The 20,971-nt window shown below is 31.9% G+C and overlaps 1 protein-coding gene across 1 annotated transcript; it reads left to right on the forward strand.

The window, feature by feature from the left end:
• The first annotated feature begins 14,407 nt into the window (after window positions 1-14,407).
• On the forward strand, window positions 14,408-16,684 carry LOC113349491 (salicylate carboxymethyltransferase-like). Its single transcript, XM_026593463.1, has 4 exons — window positions 14,408-14,566; window positions 15,140-15,580; window positions 15,668-15,928; window positions 16,112-16,684. Exons 1-4 carry the CDS (start codon window positions 14,426-14,428, stop codon window positions 16,469-16,471), a joined length of 1,203 nt encoding a protein of 400 aa, XP_026449248.1. The 5' UTR covers window positions 14,408-14,425; the 3' UTR covers window positions 16,472-16,684.
• Window positions 16,685-20,971: the final 4,287 nt, after the last annotated feature.

Raw genomic sequence — 20,971 nt, forward strand, 5'->3', positions numbered from 1 at the left:
TGATATTAGTAGTACAAGTAGGTTTTGAAGGGAAAAAAAGTGCGAAAATTGAAGGTGTAAACTGAGTTTGTGAATAATACCCTCACAGAAAATACTCGTGGATAAAATATTGGCTTTTTGTGTATAATTACCATATTATCCAAAGGAATAATTTATTATGCCAAGAAATAATTTGTTTTCTCCGTCTCCATTATCTATTCCATCTGTAGTAGTTACAATCTATTTTCTCTGTCTCCATTAACTATTCACTATCAATTTCTGCTCGATCAAAAAACAAATTTGGAATTGAAGCTTAAAATCAAAACAAGTGACATATAAAAAGGTACTGTTATTAAAATCTCTGTTTAAAAATATATTCCATCTAAGTTTTTTGATTTATAATTTCATTTTTGTTGATTTAAGGATACTTTTTCTCTTACAGATCAATTTGAATTCAGTTTTTTTTGTTTACCTTTTGGATTTTGTTTGTATTTCTATATTTTATTGATCTATTGAGATGTAATTTTTGTTTTAATTTAGACTTTACTGCTGGCTTCATGTCGATTGATCAATTGATTGAATTTGCATGTTTGAATAGAATTTTTTTTTTTTGGATTTGCTTCTGTTGAGATGTTGATTCGTTGTGAATTCTTTTAATTCATACATTATAATGTTGATTCATTAAAGAGTTGTTGAGTTGAAAATTTAAAGATAAATTCCTCAGTAAATCTAAAAAAGACATGGATGATTCACCGAATTCGGTAAGATGAATTTTTCAATATACTTAAGCTCTTATGTATTAATGTGTCAGCTTATATTGATAAATTTCTAATTTAGCCAGAATTCAAATTTTGATATATTTTCTTTTCTTTTTCTTAACAGTATTCTCCTTCTGTACTAGAAAGAATCTCTGAGATTGAAAATGACTTTTTGTCAAAAAAAAGAGAAAGAAATAGAACAAGATCTTTATTTAAATACTGCGGTTGAAAATGAAATACTTAGGCAACAAGACAAAGAATATCAAATTCAATCAAATGAGCAAAGAACTACAAGAGTGTGCACTGAAGAGAGTACATATTTGAAGTATGAAAAATTAAGATCAACTATCAAGACAAAATGGGAAATGGTGCAGCAAATGAAGTCAAATAATGAAAGCATTAACGTGAAAATGGAGCAAATAATTATGAAATTTACTTTGAAGCTTTCCAACAAAGTTTCGTATCAGCGAGTACTCTAGAAGAGAAAGTGTATTTGAATATACAAGAAGAAGAAATTTTGGAAGATTTTGATATTTATGGAATAAAATTTGTTGAAGAACAGAAATACGCCGCAAAAGATCTGGAAAGAGAGGTTCATATGCTTCAAAAAGAAAAGGGAATAAGAAATCCGACACCAGTAAGATTGAAAATTACAATACTTTTATATCTAACATGTTATCTTTATGTAGTGCATATTTGCTTCACACGGTCTTTTGTTTATCAAAAATACTCTTATATCTAAATTGATTACAGCCACAGTCTTCTGAGCTAAATAAAGAAGCAGCAAGAGCAATCATGGGTGTCCTGAATGACACTATGGGTTATTTACAAAAAAAAAGTTTTGTAAAAAATTGATTCGTACAATTATCATTATACGTTTATATTTAGAAAAATCTTAACATTTATATAATTTTTATCTAGGGTATACCCATCAAAAAAGTTGTGAAAGAGCTGAAGTTTGTTCCTTTCTTGGTCAATAAATTGCTGGAGCTCAATGAAATTGAAACGAGTACAAATGAAAAGTTGTTAGAAGAATTCTTTCAAGGGGCCCATATTTATGCTTCTCTATATGAACCATATTTGAGTGATGACAGCACTGAACAAGTAAGTTCATTTTCCATTAGTACTGATTGCATATGTTGGGTTTGTTTTTGCTTACAAACTCTATTTTGTATATTTATAGTTTTCATAGCTAAAAAATCTGCTGAAAGAGCTATGATGGCTCTCCTAGATAAAACTATTTGTTCTTGCGAAGTAACAAAACTTGAGGATAGTGAAGTTCCAAATTTGTGTCTTGAAAATGATGTACAAGGGATACAAAGAATGGGGAAAGAGGTTTAACAAGATTTTGTCGAGATTCAAACGGTTGGGGAAGAGGAGGAAAACATTGAAATCGTAACAAACATGAAAGTGAAAACTGAACGAGAGCTTACCTTGAGCCAACTACACGAAGACTGTTTTCTTCCTGAAACTTTGGTACCTGAAAACTTATGTGGAAGAGTTCTACAAAGTTCACAAAAAAATAGGCCAACCTTTTCGTTAGGATTTGGTTTTTCAATAAAAGATATTGAACAGGTTTTTTTTCATCTTTAACTATATACTGTACGCACATTTTTTTCTGGATAATATCATCACAGAATACGCCCTACACATAATGATTCCTTCTTCAAATAATTTTTTATTATTATTCTCATTACTGAAACATGAATGATTGCTTCTTTTGTTTTTGTATATAAATTCAGGGTTCCAAAATAGAGGAGGGACCAAGTGAAACTTCAAAAAGAAAATGAGGAATATCAACGGACGAACAAACAGAAATACTCGCAGGGAGTCAAACATCAATGAATGATGAACCACTCATTAAAGGACTTGATAGAATTTCAAACAAAAGGCTGCCGCTCATAGTACCAGAACTACAACCAAAGGGAGCCACTCCAACAAAGGATGTAATTGCTCGGATACAAAAGGTACAAAAAAGATATAAAATCATTTATATCTTAAAAGTAAAATCATCATTTTAACAAGTTTTATCTGTTTTCTCTTGAAGATGATGAAGAAGCAAATTGCTATTGAAAGTCTAGAAAATTCTATTGATAATTTGGTGGACAATATGTCACTGGAAAGTCTAGAAAAATATATTGATACTTTAGTGGAGCATATTTCTGTTGCGGTTGTTCAAAGCACAAACCCAGAAGGATCCATTTTGACAAAGGTTCAAAAGCAAAAACCAAAAAATAATAAAAATAATTCATTTACAATTACTTTAAAAAATAAAAAGTGTATTGAATTTCTTTTATCTGTGATGAATTGTGAAATATACAGGGAAACAAACTGAGTTTGAAAAGAAAAAATGAAGACCAGGAGATCAAAAATAAAGAAAAAAGGGAGAGAACAAATCCCTTTTGTAAAATAAAGTCATCAATAGGGTCCACGTCCAAAATACAGTTAGCACGTGAAGTTTGTTAAATTAATACGAGATCAACAAACACGCAACTGAAGAAGAATGTGAATAAGACCAAACTGTTTTTGCAAATGGAGTAGCACCAACAAGATGTTGTGCTTAAGTTCTTCAAAAAAGCAACAACAACGTAAGATCTTGTTTATAAATTTTTATCTTTCAAGTATCAATACATAAGTGTATCAAAAACCTGAATTTGTTTAAGTTTTCAGTTGCAGGTCAATTGCTTTTCAAGTAACTTCAAAGTTTGACGATGAGGATGAGTACAACGTTTGCCTATCAGGCAATTGTATCGAGGACCTCATGTTTAATGCATCTTTGGACACCAGTATCTTAATATACAAAGTTTACAAGATCAAGAAAGCATTTGAGAAAGATACCATGAATAAGTACATGAAAGTACTATACCTGGATGCAAAGTCTTTGGTGAGTCATTTGACCATAAGAAACTATTTGATCATAAACATAAACAAATTTACTGTTTGAGAAGTTAGATATCTGCAACTTATTTTTTTTTGAATACATGTCTGCAGAGTTGTTTAGTTTTGAAATGATTGCATTTAATGAATTTATATCGTACTTGCTAATAAGACATTTTATGAAATACTTTTCAGTTTTTTGTCCAACACAAAGACACCATGCAAACATCATTGAAACATGCAGTTACATTACCAATATCAAATATGTCCTCTAGTGTGAAGAATATCATGATTCCATTGTGCCATGAAGAGTTAGATTCTGCGCAGCATTGGACAATGCTGGAGTACTTTGTCCAGAAGAAATACTTCTTCCACTACAACTCGTTGTCTAACCAAACAAGAAACCACATCTATACAAATGCAAAAAAAAGTGGCAGATGAATGCTTGGGAGAAATCAACAAGTTCATGGGAAAAGAAGTCCTAAAAGATGGTTTCTAAAGCAATGGTCTATGATGCTCCAGTACCATAACAAGTGCAGTCTAATGATAGTCTACTCTATGCATGTCATTTTATGAAAACACAATCACTAAATGAAATCGTTGATGGGTTTCAAAGTAGCATGGAAGATCCACTGTTGTTGAACGAAAAGATTCATAGGAAGAGGGCAACAATATCTTTCAAGTTACTCACTGCAACCACCCCTGCAGAAAGTTGGAAAGAGGAAAAATGCATGGAATAACTGCAACGAAATAGCTTTCAAATTACACACTTATGTTTAGATTACTATTATATCTAAATATTAGTAAGATATATATCTTAACAAGACATGTTATGTTCAGATTATACTATATATCTTCAAACTATTGAAGTTTTTTTTTCTCTTTATCAACATTAATCTTAAAAATCCTGTTGATAAGTATGACTGTTTAATATTTTCTTTGCTACAAGTTTAATACCTGGGCAGAATAAGGCGTGTGGATAATTTCTGCACACAATATATTTCTGCAAAAAATAATTGTGGATATAAGAAAGTTAAAACATTAAACTAAAATAATGTTGTTTATATGTATTTTTTGCTACTAAAGTAATTTTGATTTATGAAATTCCAATTATTTCTGCACAGGCCAAAACGTGTGAATAATTTCTTCACATGATAAAGTGTGTGAATAATGTCTTCACAGGATAGAACATGTGATTAATTTCTTCGATACCTATTCAAATACCAGAGTTAATAATGTGTGCACATAAAAAACAATGCAGTCTAGAAAAACAATGCACTCTAAAAGAAATATTAGTCCTTCTGAAATAAACAAAACAAGAAACATGAAAAACAAAATCCAAAAATGTGTAAAAATCTAAATTTAGCATCTTATAAACAAATAAAAAACTATATAAAAATTATAGTTGAAACTTATAAGCCAAAGTATTTTCCCAGTCCATGTCCTCGTCTTCGACCAGCTGGAGTTTCACCAGGAGGATCCGGACAGGTTAGATTATTAGTACGATATATATCTTAATACGTACGATATATTGTTGTGAAAAGTTAGCTTATGTTTAGATTATTACTATTTCTTTATATTAGTATGACATATATCTTAATAAGACATGTTATGTTCAGATTAGCATCATAACATATGGACAAATTTATTAGCATCATGTGCAGGAATTAGTCACACAATATCATGTGCAGGAATTCATCACATATTTATCCCAGTCAAAACCCAACACTGATAAACAAGATCGTAAACATCATATTAGTAGTACTGAGTAATAATAAGTGATGAATAAACTAACACTCTCCTACTGATAAATAAGATCTTAAACATGATAGTAGTAGTACAAGTAGGTATAAAATTTGGTGGGTTTTACCTTTACCCCATCCCTTAAATCCAAAAGGGTAAATCAACAGGTTTCTTTTATACATTAAATCTAAAGTACAAAATCAGTTTATGATAATAAAACTAAAGTAAGAAGTAGTTCATAATGCCAATGAGTTTGTGAGTTAAAACTAAAGTTAAGTAGAAACTAGAGATTTTAAAGTAACAAGTAATTCTTCATTTTTGTTGTTCATCCGATTGTTTCCAACTTATTTCTGGAGCTAGTGTTGTCAATAACTTGTACACTAAACCTACTCTTTTGTGTTCCATCTTGTTGAGAAGCTCCGCTTCACTTTTAAAATCGATTTCTTTTGAATTTTTGAAGTCGTATCTTGATATTTTCTTCATAAAATGTCTTACATATAACAAACAGTTCTTTGTAGGTCCCTGATGAGGTACTTGAACTTCATTAACCTAAATGTTATATATTATTGGGTTTTTGTTCGCCTCCAAGAACCTGTTGATGTGTTCTAAGCAGAATTCAACCATTACTTTAGCATTATTTAGACATTCATTTTTTGATATATCCCACGAGTTGAAATGCTCAAAACATCTCTTGTTGATGTAAAAAATCAACAGTGTCCAATGCTTGTTATGCCCAACTCCATGTAGCGTGGGAATTAGAATCATATCCTCCATATTGTCCATTTCAAGTATAGGTTTCTTGATAGTATCTTCTATAAAGCTACCAAATCTCTCAATATCCTGGACGAAAGACTGAATTTCGTACATTCAAAAAATATATTAGGTTTCTATAAAAGATTGGCACTTCCATGTATAAGTTTCATGATGATAACCTTAATTCAATTAAAATGATGTTCTGCAGATACAAAAATTTAATATAGTAAAAATATAATAACATGATATTATTATAACTTACCCAAGCGGATAAATATCAACGGAAATGAGCATTAAAATTCTTTAATATTCGTTTGGTTTCATTAATTAGTTGGGTAAAATTTACAGGGCAAAGACAACAGTTATTACACAAACTTTCTGCCAAAATAAATTCGAATGAGTACCCAATCCTAAATATGGTATATTTAACAATTCAAATTATCTAATGCGCAGAAATTCATGAAAACAATTGTTGACTCAAGCATATTATAATATTAAAGAATTTAAATCAAGTATATAAGAATATATAACTTACCCAAGCAGATGGATCCATGTGCAACACTTTCAGGTATTTTTTGTCGCCAAGTTTACCCTGATCTTCGTCGAATGATTTTTGCAACTTATATGTGGTGTATGAAATTATTTCTTCTTCAAGTGCTTGGTTGTACATTAGGTCCTCAATGGTTTTGACATATACAGACAACGTGAATATATTAGGTTCCACTCCTACATACACTGTCCATGCAGCTGACCTGTAATTTTTACACAATATGTAAATAATCATCGAATGTAAGATGAACCTAACAAGATAGTTATGCCTAGTATGTATATGAGTAAATAACAAATTTTGACTTCAACGCAAACACAACCTGTCGTGTATATAAGAGTATAAAAACTCACTCTAGTGTTGCTTTTAAAAAGAATCGTGACATAACTAGGGTTTGATCAAGGTTCAACTTCTTAAAAAGTGGTGCTCTATGAAGTTGTTTCAATTTAGTTCTCTCGTTCCTTTTCTTCTTTTGAACAACCGATTGCTGCAAAGGTTCATTTCCTGCCTGTTCTTTCTTATTATTTCTTCTTTGCACTCTTTCTTCTCTTGAATCAATGTTGAATTTGCTCTTTGCTTTTTTAATATTTTTTTTTCTGAGTAGTCAGTTCCACCAATGTACATTGGATCGTGTTTCTTTATCATATCTTCACGAGTCATTACATCAGTCACCACTGAAGACACTTATACAAACATATTCTTCCTTTTTTTTCTATTGATCTTTTTTTCAAGATAACATTAGTAGTATTGAGTGGCAACCCATCTTTTGAAGTGTTTCCTTCAACATCCTGCAATTTGCAAATAAATGCATATAAATTCTGTGTGTAGAATATTTTGTTACATGAGAATGATAAGCCAAACATCAAGTTTGTAATCATAAAGTTTTTCACTTAAACAATACGAATGATATACACACATAGTTCAGTGTGGAAAATCCATTGCAGAAAATATACACACATTTTGTTCAGTGTAGAGAGTATTCACACATTAAACAATACCAATGATATACAAACATAATTCTGTGTGGTAAACAGTCAAGTGCATAAAATATACACACATAATTCAGTATAGAGAGTATTCACACATAATTCAGTGTATAAACTAGTCACACATTCAAGCTTTTGAAGATGTTTACCTTTGGAAGCTTTTCGGCTCTCAAACTTGCATTACTATCTCCAGCTTTTGAAGTTTTGTCATCGAACAATCCTTCCTGAAATATAAACAACAATTTACATAAAATTATAAATCAATCAACTATTGTTCACATAGTTCAGTGTATAAACTATTCACACATTCAAGCTTTTTGAAGATGTTTACCTTTGGAAGCTTTTTGGCTGTCAAAGATGTATTACTATCTCCAGGTTTTGAAATTATATTATCGAACAATCCTTCCTGAAATATAAACAACAATTTTTTTTACATAAAATATTAAATCAATCAACTATTTGTTATATGCAGGTAAATTCCACAATCAACAGAAATTACTTTTTCTAATTGTTGAATAATTTCCTCTACCTTTTTGGTAACTTTTTGTGAATTCTTCTTCACAACAACATCCTGTCCTTTTGTACTCTCTATTTTTTTTCCTCTTCCTTACTTTTTCCATCTTTTGGTTCTACATCAGCAAGTGACGTTTTACTATCAGCAAGTGACGTTTTACTTTCTGCATCAGCAACATGCTTTACTATCAGCAAGTGACGTTTTACTTTCTGCATCAGCAACATGCTTTGGTTGTGGAACAGTAAGATTTGTGTAAGTACTACTTTGTTCTGGATCAATAGCTCCTGCATCAGCATTCTTGGTTCTGGAACTGTAAGATTTGCATCAACATTGCTTTTTTCTGGATTAATAGCTCCTGCATCCACATTTTTTGGTTTTGGAAATGTAAGATTTGCATCAGCAATCTTTTGTTCTGGATCAGAAGATGGTGAATCATCTGTCTCTGGGTTATCCTGCTTAAATATAATATTTACTATATTATTTATGAACTTTTAACACAAAAAAGAAAATAAAAAATAATACAACACAAAGGAGAAAAAAAATACTATGCAATATACCTTCATCGTCATTAAAATGTTGGCTAATGTCATGTTTTCAACAACCTCATCAGTATCATCCAAATGTGTAAAGTTATGTAGTTTTTCATGTTCAATATTACCTCCAATACACCTTCATCAAAAACTAGTTCAACCTTTTTTTCTTGAGATGGTAAAGGACTTAAATCACTCATTGAACATGTAATGAAATCAATGATTGGATCTCGTTCAAAGGAATTTCTGTTGTAGCTTTATTCGACTGAACGTTAACTGAATCATCTTGCAAGTCTTTTGATGGTGTCACACATGCATCATTAGATGTAGCACACATCATTGTTGCTGGTGTTGTATCATTCTTCGACTGTACGGAAGAAGAAACATCTGTTGTGATTTGTCTTTCTTTTGTAGAATCAGAATCAACTGTTATATCATTCTTCAATTCAAAGGAATTGGGTAGACTCTCTAATTCTTCTGGACAGGCTTGGAAGTACAATTTATTCAATATTTCTTGCATTTTAGGGTGTACTTCTTCATTATTAGCAATCAAATTCTGCATTACTTGCCAACTTGTTTTGATTTCCATGCTCAAGTTCTGATTTTTTTCTTCTCTGTCTTCTATCAAAGATATACTTCCACCTTCTTCACTCATACCAAGTGCCACTCTTTCATTTTGAGTTATTTCATCAAAGAAGTTTTTTCTAAACTGCAATTTTTTATCAAGATATGTTAGTTGAATAGGAATTTAGGAGTACACAAATTAAGCAAATCAAATTATGATTTGAAGAGAGATGTAAGGGACATACATGCCAAACTCTAGTTGACAGACCATTATTAAAACCATGTGTCACATGAATGTTGCAAGAATAGGTTGAACATGCATAGTTTTTGTGATGTTTAGATTTATACTAATTAATAGTCGTTACAAGAGTGATAAGACATTGCATTAAGTATTAGTACAACAAACAAATAGGGTGGATGAATATTCAAACTTTTAATTAGTAGTAAAATTTAAGAGACGTACATTTAAGAACGTTATGAACTTACCAAATAGTTTGATTATCCATATCTCTGAGGAACTCTTTGCAAATCTGCTTCAGGTTCCACCTGCTTGCTCTTGGTACAAATTTTTCTTTCCTCAACTCAATCGGTTCCACTATCTTAGTATGCCCAGCGAACCAAATCTGTTACAAATTATATGAAATAAAAATGAATAATCTTAAGTAGACATAAAGAAACTTTAGTACCTTTAAACAAATGAATAAAACATGTAGAAAAATTTGCAGCGCAGAATATAGACACACAATTTTTCAATCTCAGTGTGGAAAATATTCACACATTTTTATCCAATGAATATGTTCTCCTGTAACAATATATACACACATTTTAGCACCTCAAATGAATAAAACCTGCACATAAAATATTCAAACTAAAAATACGGATTCAATGATAACACCCAATACCTAACAAGTCAAATAATCCTTAACAAAAAAAAATGTAAAAAGTGTAATCTCATACCGATAGATAGAAAACACATCCATTAGTGTTTATTGGGTTGTTGAAACTTTTGTTTAAGCGTTTGGTTAATTCAGAATGAATCAAGTGGGACCATGATAAAGTTTTACATTTGTTGAAATCTTGCACCAAACCCAGATATTTCTCCTTTATTGCGTCAGCATCTTTAGGTAAAGAAAATAGTATTGCACAAGAAAAGACCAATCAGCATCACCAAGTCTTCATTGTCCCTTCTTGTAAGAGGTGGTTCTGTTTGCTCTAACATTTTAAAGATTGCATCTCGTATTAATGTCTTTGAAGCAGATTTTTCATAACCAAAATACCTAAGGTAAAACTAAGATTCTCTAAAAGAATCACCATACATTTCCTTTTTGGTTTCTTTCCATCTGCCTTTAATGCATGGCACCCCAAGAATGACAGCTAATTTTTCCGGGGTGGATGTCATTGTATATCTCTCACCTCCACGAACAAATTCAAACATAACCTCTTTTCATGTTGCTTCTTTCAATCACGTCAATAACTTTGTGAAAGCTTCATCAATTTTGTTCCAACGTGTTGTAGTGTACTCATTCTTCATTATCATCATAAACAAATCAGCAAAGGGAGACTCTTTAAGTACCTCTATTTGTTGAGCATTCAAATTCAGATTTTCCTTTCTCATATCAATCACAAAAGTAGTCAAAGCAGACAAACCAGCTCTGTATGGCCTATCCCCAGAATAAACTACAAAAACAAAACACAATTTATTGGCTTTTACCCATAAAATGTTAGAAGAGAAATTTATTTCCACCTTTTGAAGAAAAAAATTTATCCAAAGAGAAATTTCATGAAACTCTAGAGAGAAATAACTAGAGAAAACATTTTCTGAAACTCAATATTTCTCACAGTACTGAAAAGACTAAAAGACTGAGTTCTTGAAGCGAAAGTAGTGCTAAGGTTGCATCAACAAGAGAAAACATTTTCTGAAACTCAATATTTCTCACAGTACTGAAAAGCAAACAAAGTAATGAAATTTTTTAGCCAGTGTTCTATTAATTTAGAAAGTTAAAAGACATGGCATACAAACACAAAAGCATAAACAAAATGACCCCAAGCTAGCTATAGATAGATACTAGTATAACACATCATCATGCACAACACCACCATGATCAGATTATCTGCAGCTCATCAAGTTAAAACATGGGTAAGAGACTAGATCGTTATATATATATATATATATATATATATAATGATAAGACATGTTTGGCATACAATACAACAAACTCTTAGATTCTTTCTTTCAAAATAGTGGCAGTGTGTTGCATATTTAACTCGTCACTTTTCAAACCAACGCTTTGACATACACACTATCAAATCATATATATATACTAATTCTGCAAGGGAAAAACAACAACTAATTATGATGAAACTCGAGAGAGAAATAACTAGAGAGAGAAGCTAAGGTCTTGGCATGGAAAAGGACATCCTATGCAGCTATATACAAATAACAAACAACATTTTTTTAATACCTTTCTTAGATGGTCCAGCAATCAAAGCAACAACATTATCTTGTTTTCCCGTACATCTCTTAGATTTCTTTATCTTCTTCTCAAAAACTTCATCAAAATGAAATACAATATCATTTCTAACATATCTTTCTAACTCTAGTAGTACGCTAACATTCCACATGACATGTTTTAGTTCCAAAAAGATAGGCTCGTTCCACGAGTATTCTACAAATAATGGCTCGTTCCAAAAAGATAGGCACGTTCCCGATGAATTGTATAACAGAGTCATCATACCAAGACAGGCAGTTCTCATAATGAACTAAAACAGAGAAGCTAAAAAAAATAAGAACGCTAGTAAAAATACAAGGGCTTCCAAATAGTTAATATGAAATGCTTAAAACATGAGAATGCTTCCATGCTTAAATAAGGAAAGTGTTGCTTCATACTCAATTAATAAACATGTCATGCTAACTGTTTTGCTACTTGTGGGATGCCCATGAAACCACAAGTATTACGGTACAAGCAATGGACACCCGATTTCCTATTGCAGAAGTTAAAATTAGCCGAAAAACACCATAATAGGGAATGCGACTAGACTAAGTGGCATGTTGTTATCGAAAAAAGTAATGTATAAATGGACCTGATCACACCTTCACACTCAATGCAACTGCTTTTGATTTTTCTGGAGTCTCAGTGCACATGATATCAGAAAAAACATAGGACTTACAGCAAAAGATTGGTGAATTCCATTGTGACACCCCAGGGGAAAAACGTTGCACCATTATATACATATCCTCAACTTTGAGGACATAATCAAAACAATCTCATATAATACACAGAACAATATCATAATACACCAAACGCATATATTATAATGAAGTAAAAGACCAACAAAATTCATGAAAGCCACTGCAAGCTACTTTTTCAAGCCATTCACTTTTGCTTCATATTTGTCACACAACAATTACATACATGATTCTGTTCGGCACAGTTTTCATTAAGAATTCAACATAGAAGTGGTTCAATTCAGATGCTATTTAGAATCAGTTTCATCTCAGTGAAAATGGAGTGTACATCGCCAAAGATTCAATCAGAACCACAATTAAAACAAAGACCAGGGATCTGATGATAATAGGGAATGTGAATGAGGGATGAACATGGCATGTTACAAAAATAATTTAATTCAATTGAATTTACTAGTTATTAACTTTCAATGTATAAACTATTCAACATGAAAAGGAGAAAAAAAGCATTACCTTCTTCTTCATCGCTATTATTATGGTTTTGATCCTCCTACAAAAACAATGAAAGTTTTAGTCTGTGCAGAAAACATACACTCACTGGTGATTTCCATCAAATTGAGTTTTCTGAAAGCATTTATGCTGTTAATTAGGGTTTAGTACCTTCTTTTTCATCAAGATCTATTTCTGAAGTACTACTTTTCTTAGATTTACATTTGATGTTCTTCTTCGATGCTCCTACAAGAGAAAACATTCAAAAAAATTAGTATGTTCATGTAACATTCACTTAATCAAAAAGTTCAGAAAAAAGAGAAATTAATAAATACCTTTGTTTGCTTTTTTAACTGGAATAATTGTTTCTTCTTCTGATTCAGTTTTTTCTGAATCTGCTTCAATTTCAATTTGTTCTACAATTTTCTCTTTCTTCTTTCTCGGGATTTTTGTTGATGACGACGAAAATTGACGAAGCTGCTTTTTAATGAACTGACTTATAAGTGATCGACGATTTTTGATGACGAAATTCTTGATGAAATCTCAAGTTAGGGTTATATTTTTGATGAAATTTTTGCAGATATTTTTTTGGTGAGAGAAACAGAGGGAGGAGTTACTGCAGAAGCAGCATTTTTTGCAGACTGCTTGGAGAGATAGTGGGCTTAATTGTTTCTTCCTATGTTATTAAAGGTTATTTTGATAATTTAACATTTAATATTATTGTAAGGCCACTATAATTATTTACAGAACTTATTAAATAATCCTGAGGTCATATTTGCATATCCCATAATTTACAGGCTCATTTAAATAAGTTTTTCAATGCAAAACTTCAAGAGTCCTCGTCTTCTTGGTACGAAGGATAAATGATAAGACGATCCAGCAGAATGATCCTGAATCGGATTTGACGAATTTGAAAATTGTTACAGAAGGTTGATTTCTTATCAACCAAAACTACCAAGGTACTTGAGAATGACAAACCTTTTTTTTTACTGAAAAATGATACAACGAACTTGAAAACACTATAATCCCTAGTGTAGTCATTGTCCCCCGTTGTTATCCCCAGTAACATGTTTTCTTATTTATTCAGTCGGAGAAGGTGAAGTACATGCAGCTCTTAATGTCTTCTTAGTCACGTGCGGTGAGCCGCGAAGCCGCAGTCCAGTCGTAACTGGCTAGCTGCTGTACGGGATCAATCAGAATCTGTACGTACGCTGGTGTGCGTATGGTTTGGTAGATACATATGTATGCATCTCAGCCTGAAGACTCATTTAGGTCCACACACAAAGTTGCTGTAGTTTGTGACGACGTGCCTTAATAGGCCTCTAGACTTTTTAGACTAACTTTTTTTTTTTGTTTTTTGTGTTAATTATCTCACTGACTCATACTCCACTGTCGTATCCAAATTCATGTGTGTCCACAAATCTTTCGTCTGTACTATGAAATCAAGTGTGGAACATGGTTCACGTGAATCACGTCTAACTATAAATAAGAAGATAAAATAATGAGTTCATGCAAGTCTAAAAACTCATCAGCAAAAGAACAAATCATCCATGGATCAAAAACAGCGCATTCAAAATCTCCACATGAAATCATGAATGGAGGCACTGGTGAAACAAGTTATTCTGCAAATTCATCAGTTCAGGTCTCTCTTTCACTCATAAACACTTGGAGAAAAAAAATTCATATTTAAAGCTTGCTTAGAAAATGCATCTATTAGAGCTTGTTTAGAAAATGCATATATTATAGTTATTGTATATATATGATGGAAAAATGATAGTAAGATAATCAATTTCAATGATTATTATGCTTCGAAAGAAAAGCAATCAATAATTACTAAGGAGGTAGGATCTCCTCACACTACTATTCTCGTAAGCTCTCATAATTTTAAACCATTTTTTTTTCCTTTTAATAAAATTACATACTCATAACTATTATTTTAGGATATATTTTTTTTAAAAGTTCTAAATTCTTACTAATGATTGAGGTTAACAAACAAATAAAAACCTTTGGATAAACAAATAAATCTACTCCCTCTGTCTCTAAAAAATAGGCAGGTTTATATCTAATTTTAGAGACGGAGGAAGTAATAATTTAATAAAAATTATTCACTTGGTTTCGTTAGCAATTTTCTTTTGGTTAGCTTAGAACTGATTTTGGTACAAGTGTTGCCAACCAACTCCTTACAAGCTCTTATTTTGTTTTTATGAACGAACAGAAGAAAGTTATACTCATAACCAGGCCAATAGTGGAGGAAGCAATATTGGACATGTTATCAAAGTTGTATGATAGTACTGCCATCTCTGCAGCGACATCTAAGCCGCGGAAGACTACTATAGGCATAGCAGAGTTAGGTTGTTCTTCGGGACCTAATGCCCTGTTAGTCATCTCTCGTGTGTTGGAAGCAATTTACGACAAACATTGTGAATCTGGCACTATTACGCCTGAGATTCTTGTGTTCCTTAATGATCTTCCGGGCAATGACTTTAACACCATTTTTAAATATGTGGGAAGTTTCCAAGATGAATTAATAACCAAAGGAGATGGTTTTGGACCATGTTTTGTTGCTGGAATGCCTGGTACATTCTATGGTCGACTGTTTCCTAGTGGCACTCTTCATTTCGTCCATTCTTCCAACAGCCTTCATTGGTTATCTCAGGTTATTAGAGTAATTTTCTGTGTTTAGCTAATTTCTTACAAATTTTTATCATCACACAATTAAATTTCGTTAAATTTCTCCTAACAGGTTCCAGAAGAGATTAAGAAGACTAATAAGGGAAACTTTTACATCACAAAATCAAGTCCTGCATCTGTAGTTAAGGCCTACTTGAACCAATTCAAGAAAGATTTCAGGGTGTTTCTAGAGTGTCGTTCTGAGGAATTAATAGGAGGAGGAAGAATGGTGTTAACACTTGTGGGTAGGAGCAGTTCGGAAGATCCTACTAGTAAAGAATGTTGTTCCTTCTGGGAACTATTATCTAGGTCAGCCCATGACATGGTTTTACAGGTAAGATACACACATATACTCTTTTAAAGTGGAAGATCAACTTTTTTATATAAAAAAAGGCGAAATTATAAAATTGAAAAGATTCACTTTTTACGAGACAAAAGTAGTATTACTTATAGTAAACTGCACTTTCTTGTATGAAATTGGATTAAAGAGACTGAAATATATGTGATTTTCATGTAGGGAGCCATTGAAGAGGAAAATTTAAACTTATTCAACTTTCCTAATTATTTTCCTTCTCCAGAAGAAGTAAAGTATGTAATTAATAGTGAAGGTTCATTCACAATTAATCAACTAGAGACATTTCACGTGAGTTGGGATTGTAGTGATCCAAAGGGAGATGAAAATTCAGTGACAAACAAGTTAAGAAGTGCCTATTGCATGGCTAACATCTTCAGAGCAGCGTCAGAACCCTTACTGGAAAATCACTTTGGGAAGGAGATAATGGATCAATTGTATGACAGGTTCAGGGAGAGAATGGCAGAATATGCAACCAAAGAGAAAACTGAGTTCACCAACCTAGTTATCTCCATGACCAAGTAAGGGTCAAAAACTACCTAATTCTAAAATATTATTGTAAACTAGAAAAAGGGAGAATGACACACAAAGTAGAGGGGGAGAAGAGAGAGAAATTCTATTAATATGTGTGTGTTTATAAAGGTTTGGGACTCTATTTATAGAGTTTACATACTTTGTGTTCAAGTAATGGGGTCCCACTAAAATGGGCATCTACCAAATAAACTTCTGTTTATAACACTCCCCCTAGATGACCAATGTATGTAAGCTAATTGTCTCATTAAAACCTTATCAGGAAAATCCGAAGGGACAAAACCTGACTGAAGGGAAAAGAGTATAATTATGAGAAAACTTAAAACAAAATTGGACATGCATATGCTGCCTCGTAAAAACCTTGACAAGGAAAAACTCAGTGGGACAAAACCTTGGCGAAGGAAAAAGAGTACAACGCGATAAGTAAAATACCTTTTAATATGATGCTCCTCCTGATAAGTACTTCATTTAAGTCTTGGCTTGTAAATCTTCAAGTCGACACTTCCCAATTTCGATAAACGAATTTCTTGAATGCTAAAGACAACAATGCTTTCGTGAGAAATCTGCCAGTTGATGAAGTCTTCTTTTGCGTTAGTCTTCTAATAGTCGTGTTCTCGAGACTTCATGTTTCTTTCAATACGTTAAATACTTGTGTCTTGGATTGCTAATTTCTTGGAGATGACTTGCAGAAATAGTTGATGTAGTTTCTTCAACAAAGTGCCAAGATAGAATACCTTATCGTACGTGAAAAAAAATCGTATTTGTGAGAAGGAAATCCAAATTCTTAGGAGATGATTACGTTGATTTGGTTTAATCAAATGTGGGCATCCACTAATCAACCAAAATTTATACAACTCCCCCTTGGATGACCATAATGTTGAATAAAATTTCCTTACTAAAACCTTGCCAGTAAAACCCGATGGAAAAAAAAATTGGGCGAAGGAAAAAGAGCATAAATATCAACATTTTCAAAGAAAAATAAACGTCAATGAGATGTTTCCTCGTTAAAACCTTATCAGGAAAACCACATGGGACAAAACCTGAATGAAGGAAAAAGAGTACAATTGTTGACAAAAATATGGATGCTAACCCAACAATATGAGTTTTATAGCATACAAGCATCAAAGAAGAGTTTAAGCTAGCATAATTCTAACTGCAGATTTAAGGAAAAAATAGAATATATGCTTCTTAACCGTGGATATTTGTGTTTTTAAGGACTCCTCAAGAGACCTGTAAAGTTGATAACATCAACTAATTAATCCGGATTTTTGGTTCATACCAAATTTCTAAAAACACATAAAGGATTGTTAAACCTGACATAATCGAGTCAAGTAGCTGCCAGAATATAATTTGAACCTACAAGGATTACAGATTTGAATATGTTCTCAATAACATTTCTTGTGTGAATGCAATATGATCCCTTTAAGGACTACCACGCCAAATGCATCATATATGGAGAAAAAAATATTATTGAATCAATCCTAGGGTCTGAGCAAAAATTCAACCCTCAAATCATTTTTACAACGAACATATTTGTCCTACAACACATTATAACTACGCCAACCAGTAATTAATAGGCTTGGGAATTGTAAGCCGTTGAGTCTTGGATCCAAAATCGCGTTGATAGAGAAATTAAACCAATCTAATTTTAGATTTGTATGCTAACCAATCACATTTGTCGATATTCTTCTGCGGAGGGGTTCAAAACCACCATCATTTAGTAGCTACTGTAAATGAATATTCGAAAATATTAACTCATACGATCCTACACAATTCTCAAGTGTATGTACATCTTGAAAAAATCACAGAATTGCTGGTACCAGCGTCCGCTAGCATTATAATCTCCTTATCTTCCAGTGAGGAGATGTGAATCATGAGAATATGGATCTTATTTTGAGAGACTCAATTGGAGCTACAAAGTTCATAGATGTGACTGGATTATGCTCTTCAAGAGGAAAAACCTTAATAAAAGAAAAATGAAATATTTTCGCACCTATTTAAGATGGCAGCCTTTTTCAATTATGATGGGAGAGAAATATAACTTTTATAGTTAATGAACACCGACTTCTAGTGGTGTATAGTCTCCTCCTGATTATGGCAGAAATATTTTCATCACATATACGAAAGAAAACTTCGTAAAGTATTATCCGATTAATTCAAGACATATACTTACCAAATAAAATTGTAGTCTTCTTGACATATAAATTGAACATCAACCATGGATTGCATTGGTTACAAGCAAAATATGCAAATAAATCTCCAATAAATTTGTGAACGGTGAGATAATTATTTAAAAATTATGGACACTTTCTTTACCAAAAGAAAATTAAATCAAGATAAATATAATCACTACAAGGACTAATGTTATTGGCGAACAAGCCGGATGCGCACCCATTGATCTTTAGTGTCCTACTGTATTTCAACATTAAGTTGAACGGTCTTAGTTTAGGAGATTAGTATTAGGAAGAAGAAAATTTTCATAACATCCCTCGGGAATTTAGAAATTGGTGTTTGCAATGGGCTTATACTGTAATAACGATATTTCATCATTTAGGGATCGATTGATATAGAGTTTCTACATTCTAACCGAATATATGTTTCTTTTTAAGAATATAAAGAAATCATATCGTTATTTTTATATGAAGAGATAAAATCCACTCTTCTTAGTTGAGAATGGTTTCATGTAAAGGAAAATGGAAACCAATGGTTTATTATGAGATAAAACCGTACATATTTGATCGTAAAAATTTGTTTGTAACGATCAATCTTCCTGAATAGGAAAAATCAAACCGTTATTGGCAAAATTTTAGAAAATAAGCCAATCTATTTTCTCTTATCTTATAGAAACCAGTGAGAAAATTCACAGAAATTGGTTTTTATGATTTATCAAACTCGTATCGACAAAATAAAAATATTGTCTTTTTAGTTATCGCTTAGGAAACCTACTTTGAGGTTGAAGGATGGTTTCTTGTATAAAAATAAATAAATAAAATAGAAACCATATATGTAAATCACATGATCCTTCTCTAAAAGACAAGGATACCAAACTTAATTGGTCGTAGGTTTTTCAACCATGCATATGATTAGATACCGTAAGGCAATCGGGAACACAATTTTTTTTTTTTGTGATTAGAATTTCATTAAAGGAATAGAAACTCTAAACCATCCTTCAATAGTTTTTTTTTCTTTCTTTCTTTCCTGTAAAGGAGATTAGAGAAGGAGGAAGATCCAACTTATTTGGCAAGTTAATCACCCACATCCCCATAAATAGACTTGGGAATATATAGAAAATCCGTCGAAGGATACAGCGTGTTGCGTGTAGAAAAGGAAAAATAGCATTGACCGTTAATGGCTATCATTAACTAAAAAACAAAAAGAAAAAAAAAATATTAATCACGTAAATAAAACAGTACAATATGCCAAGAAAAATAAGCATACACGTCAGTGTTTGTTGGCGTTTTGATGTCCTTGTACTCGAGACATACTGTTTGAGATAACATGGATCTTGGTCCAATTAAATCTACAAAAGATTAAAATAATGTTAGTATTGATATCAAACGTGAACCAACATTAACTAATGCTACAGTCTTTGTTTACATGATAAAAGCCTTAAAACAGAAAGAACTTAATACGAAAGGTTAAGAAATCTCTCCATTTTTTGTTCGGATCCGAATCTCTCGGTATTCTCCAACTAGTAGAGCAACGTGTTTGATAACGTATTGTAAACTAGAAAAAGAGAGAAGAAGAGACAAGTAAAGGGGAGAAGAGAGAGAGAAATTCTATTAATATTTGTGTGTTTACAAAGGTTTGAGACTCTATTTATAGAGTTTACATACTTGATGTTCAAATAATGGGGTCCCACTTAAATGGGCATCTACCAAATAAACTTATGTTTATAACAAATATAATATATTTGTAATATTTATGTTGCATGCCTTACCACTTCATCTGCACGAGGAAAATGCAAGATGAAGGATTAGGTATGCCAATGGTATGTGAATTTTTGTACTGTTATTTTGGAAGTTGCCGTATGTCGAACTTGGTGTTGTTTTTATTATAAATGATGGTGTTATTTTTGTTATAAATAAAATCTAGTATTTTATGTTTTATCTATTATAAATATAAATAAATTAACGTTTAATTTTGATTTTGTGCCTTGTGTTTATCAAAATGCACCACGTTATCTCAGAGCAAGAAAAAGACGATTTATTCCAAAAACCCGTCCAAAATACTAGCTAGTTCAGTCCCAGTAATTATGTGTACAAATTACGCCACTAGTTATTTAAAAAGAGGTAAAGATGTTATAATCATTGGCACAGTTTTGATAATGCACATGTGCAAAAAAAAAGTATTGTAATTGTCGAGTTCAATGATGTGGTGCCTAGTTTTTCATGTGATAAATATGAATAAAAACTGATAAAATAAAGGAAAATAATTAAAAAAAATATTAGTAGTGTACATATTCATACACTAGTATGTTGTTCCATGGATGTG

The sequence above is a fragment of the Papaver somniferum genome, chromosome 2, assembly GCF_003573695.1.
Source record: "Papaver somniferum cultivar HN1 chromosome 2, ASM357369v1, whole genome shotgun sequence".
Classification (NCBI taxonomy): domain Eukaryota; kingdom Viridiplantae; phylum Streptophyta; class Magnoliopsida; order Ranunculales; family Papaveraceae; genus Papaver; species Papaver somniferum.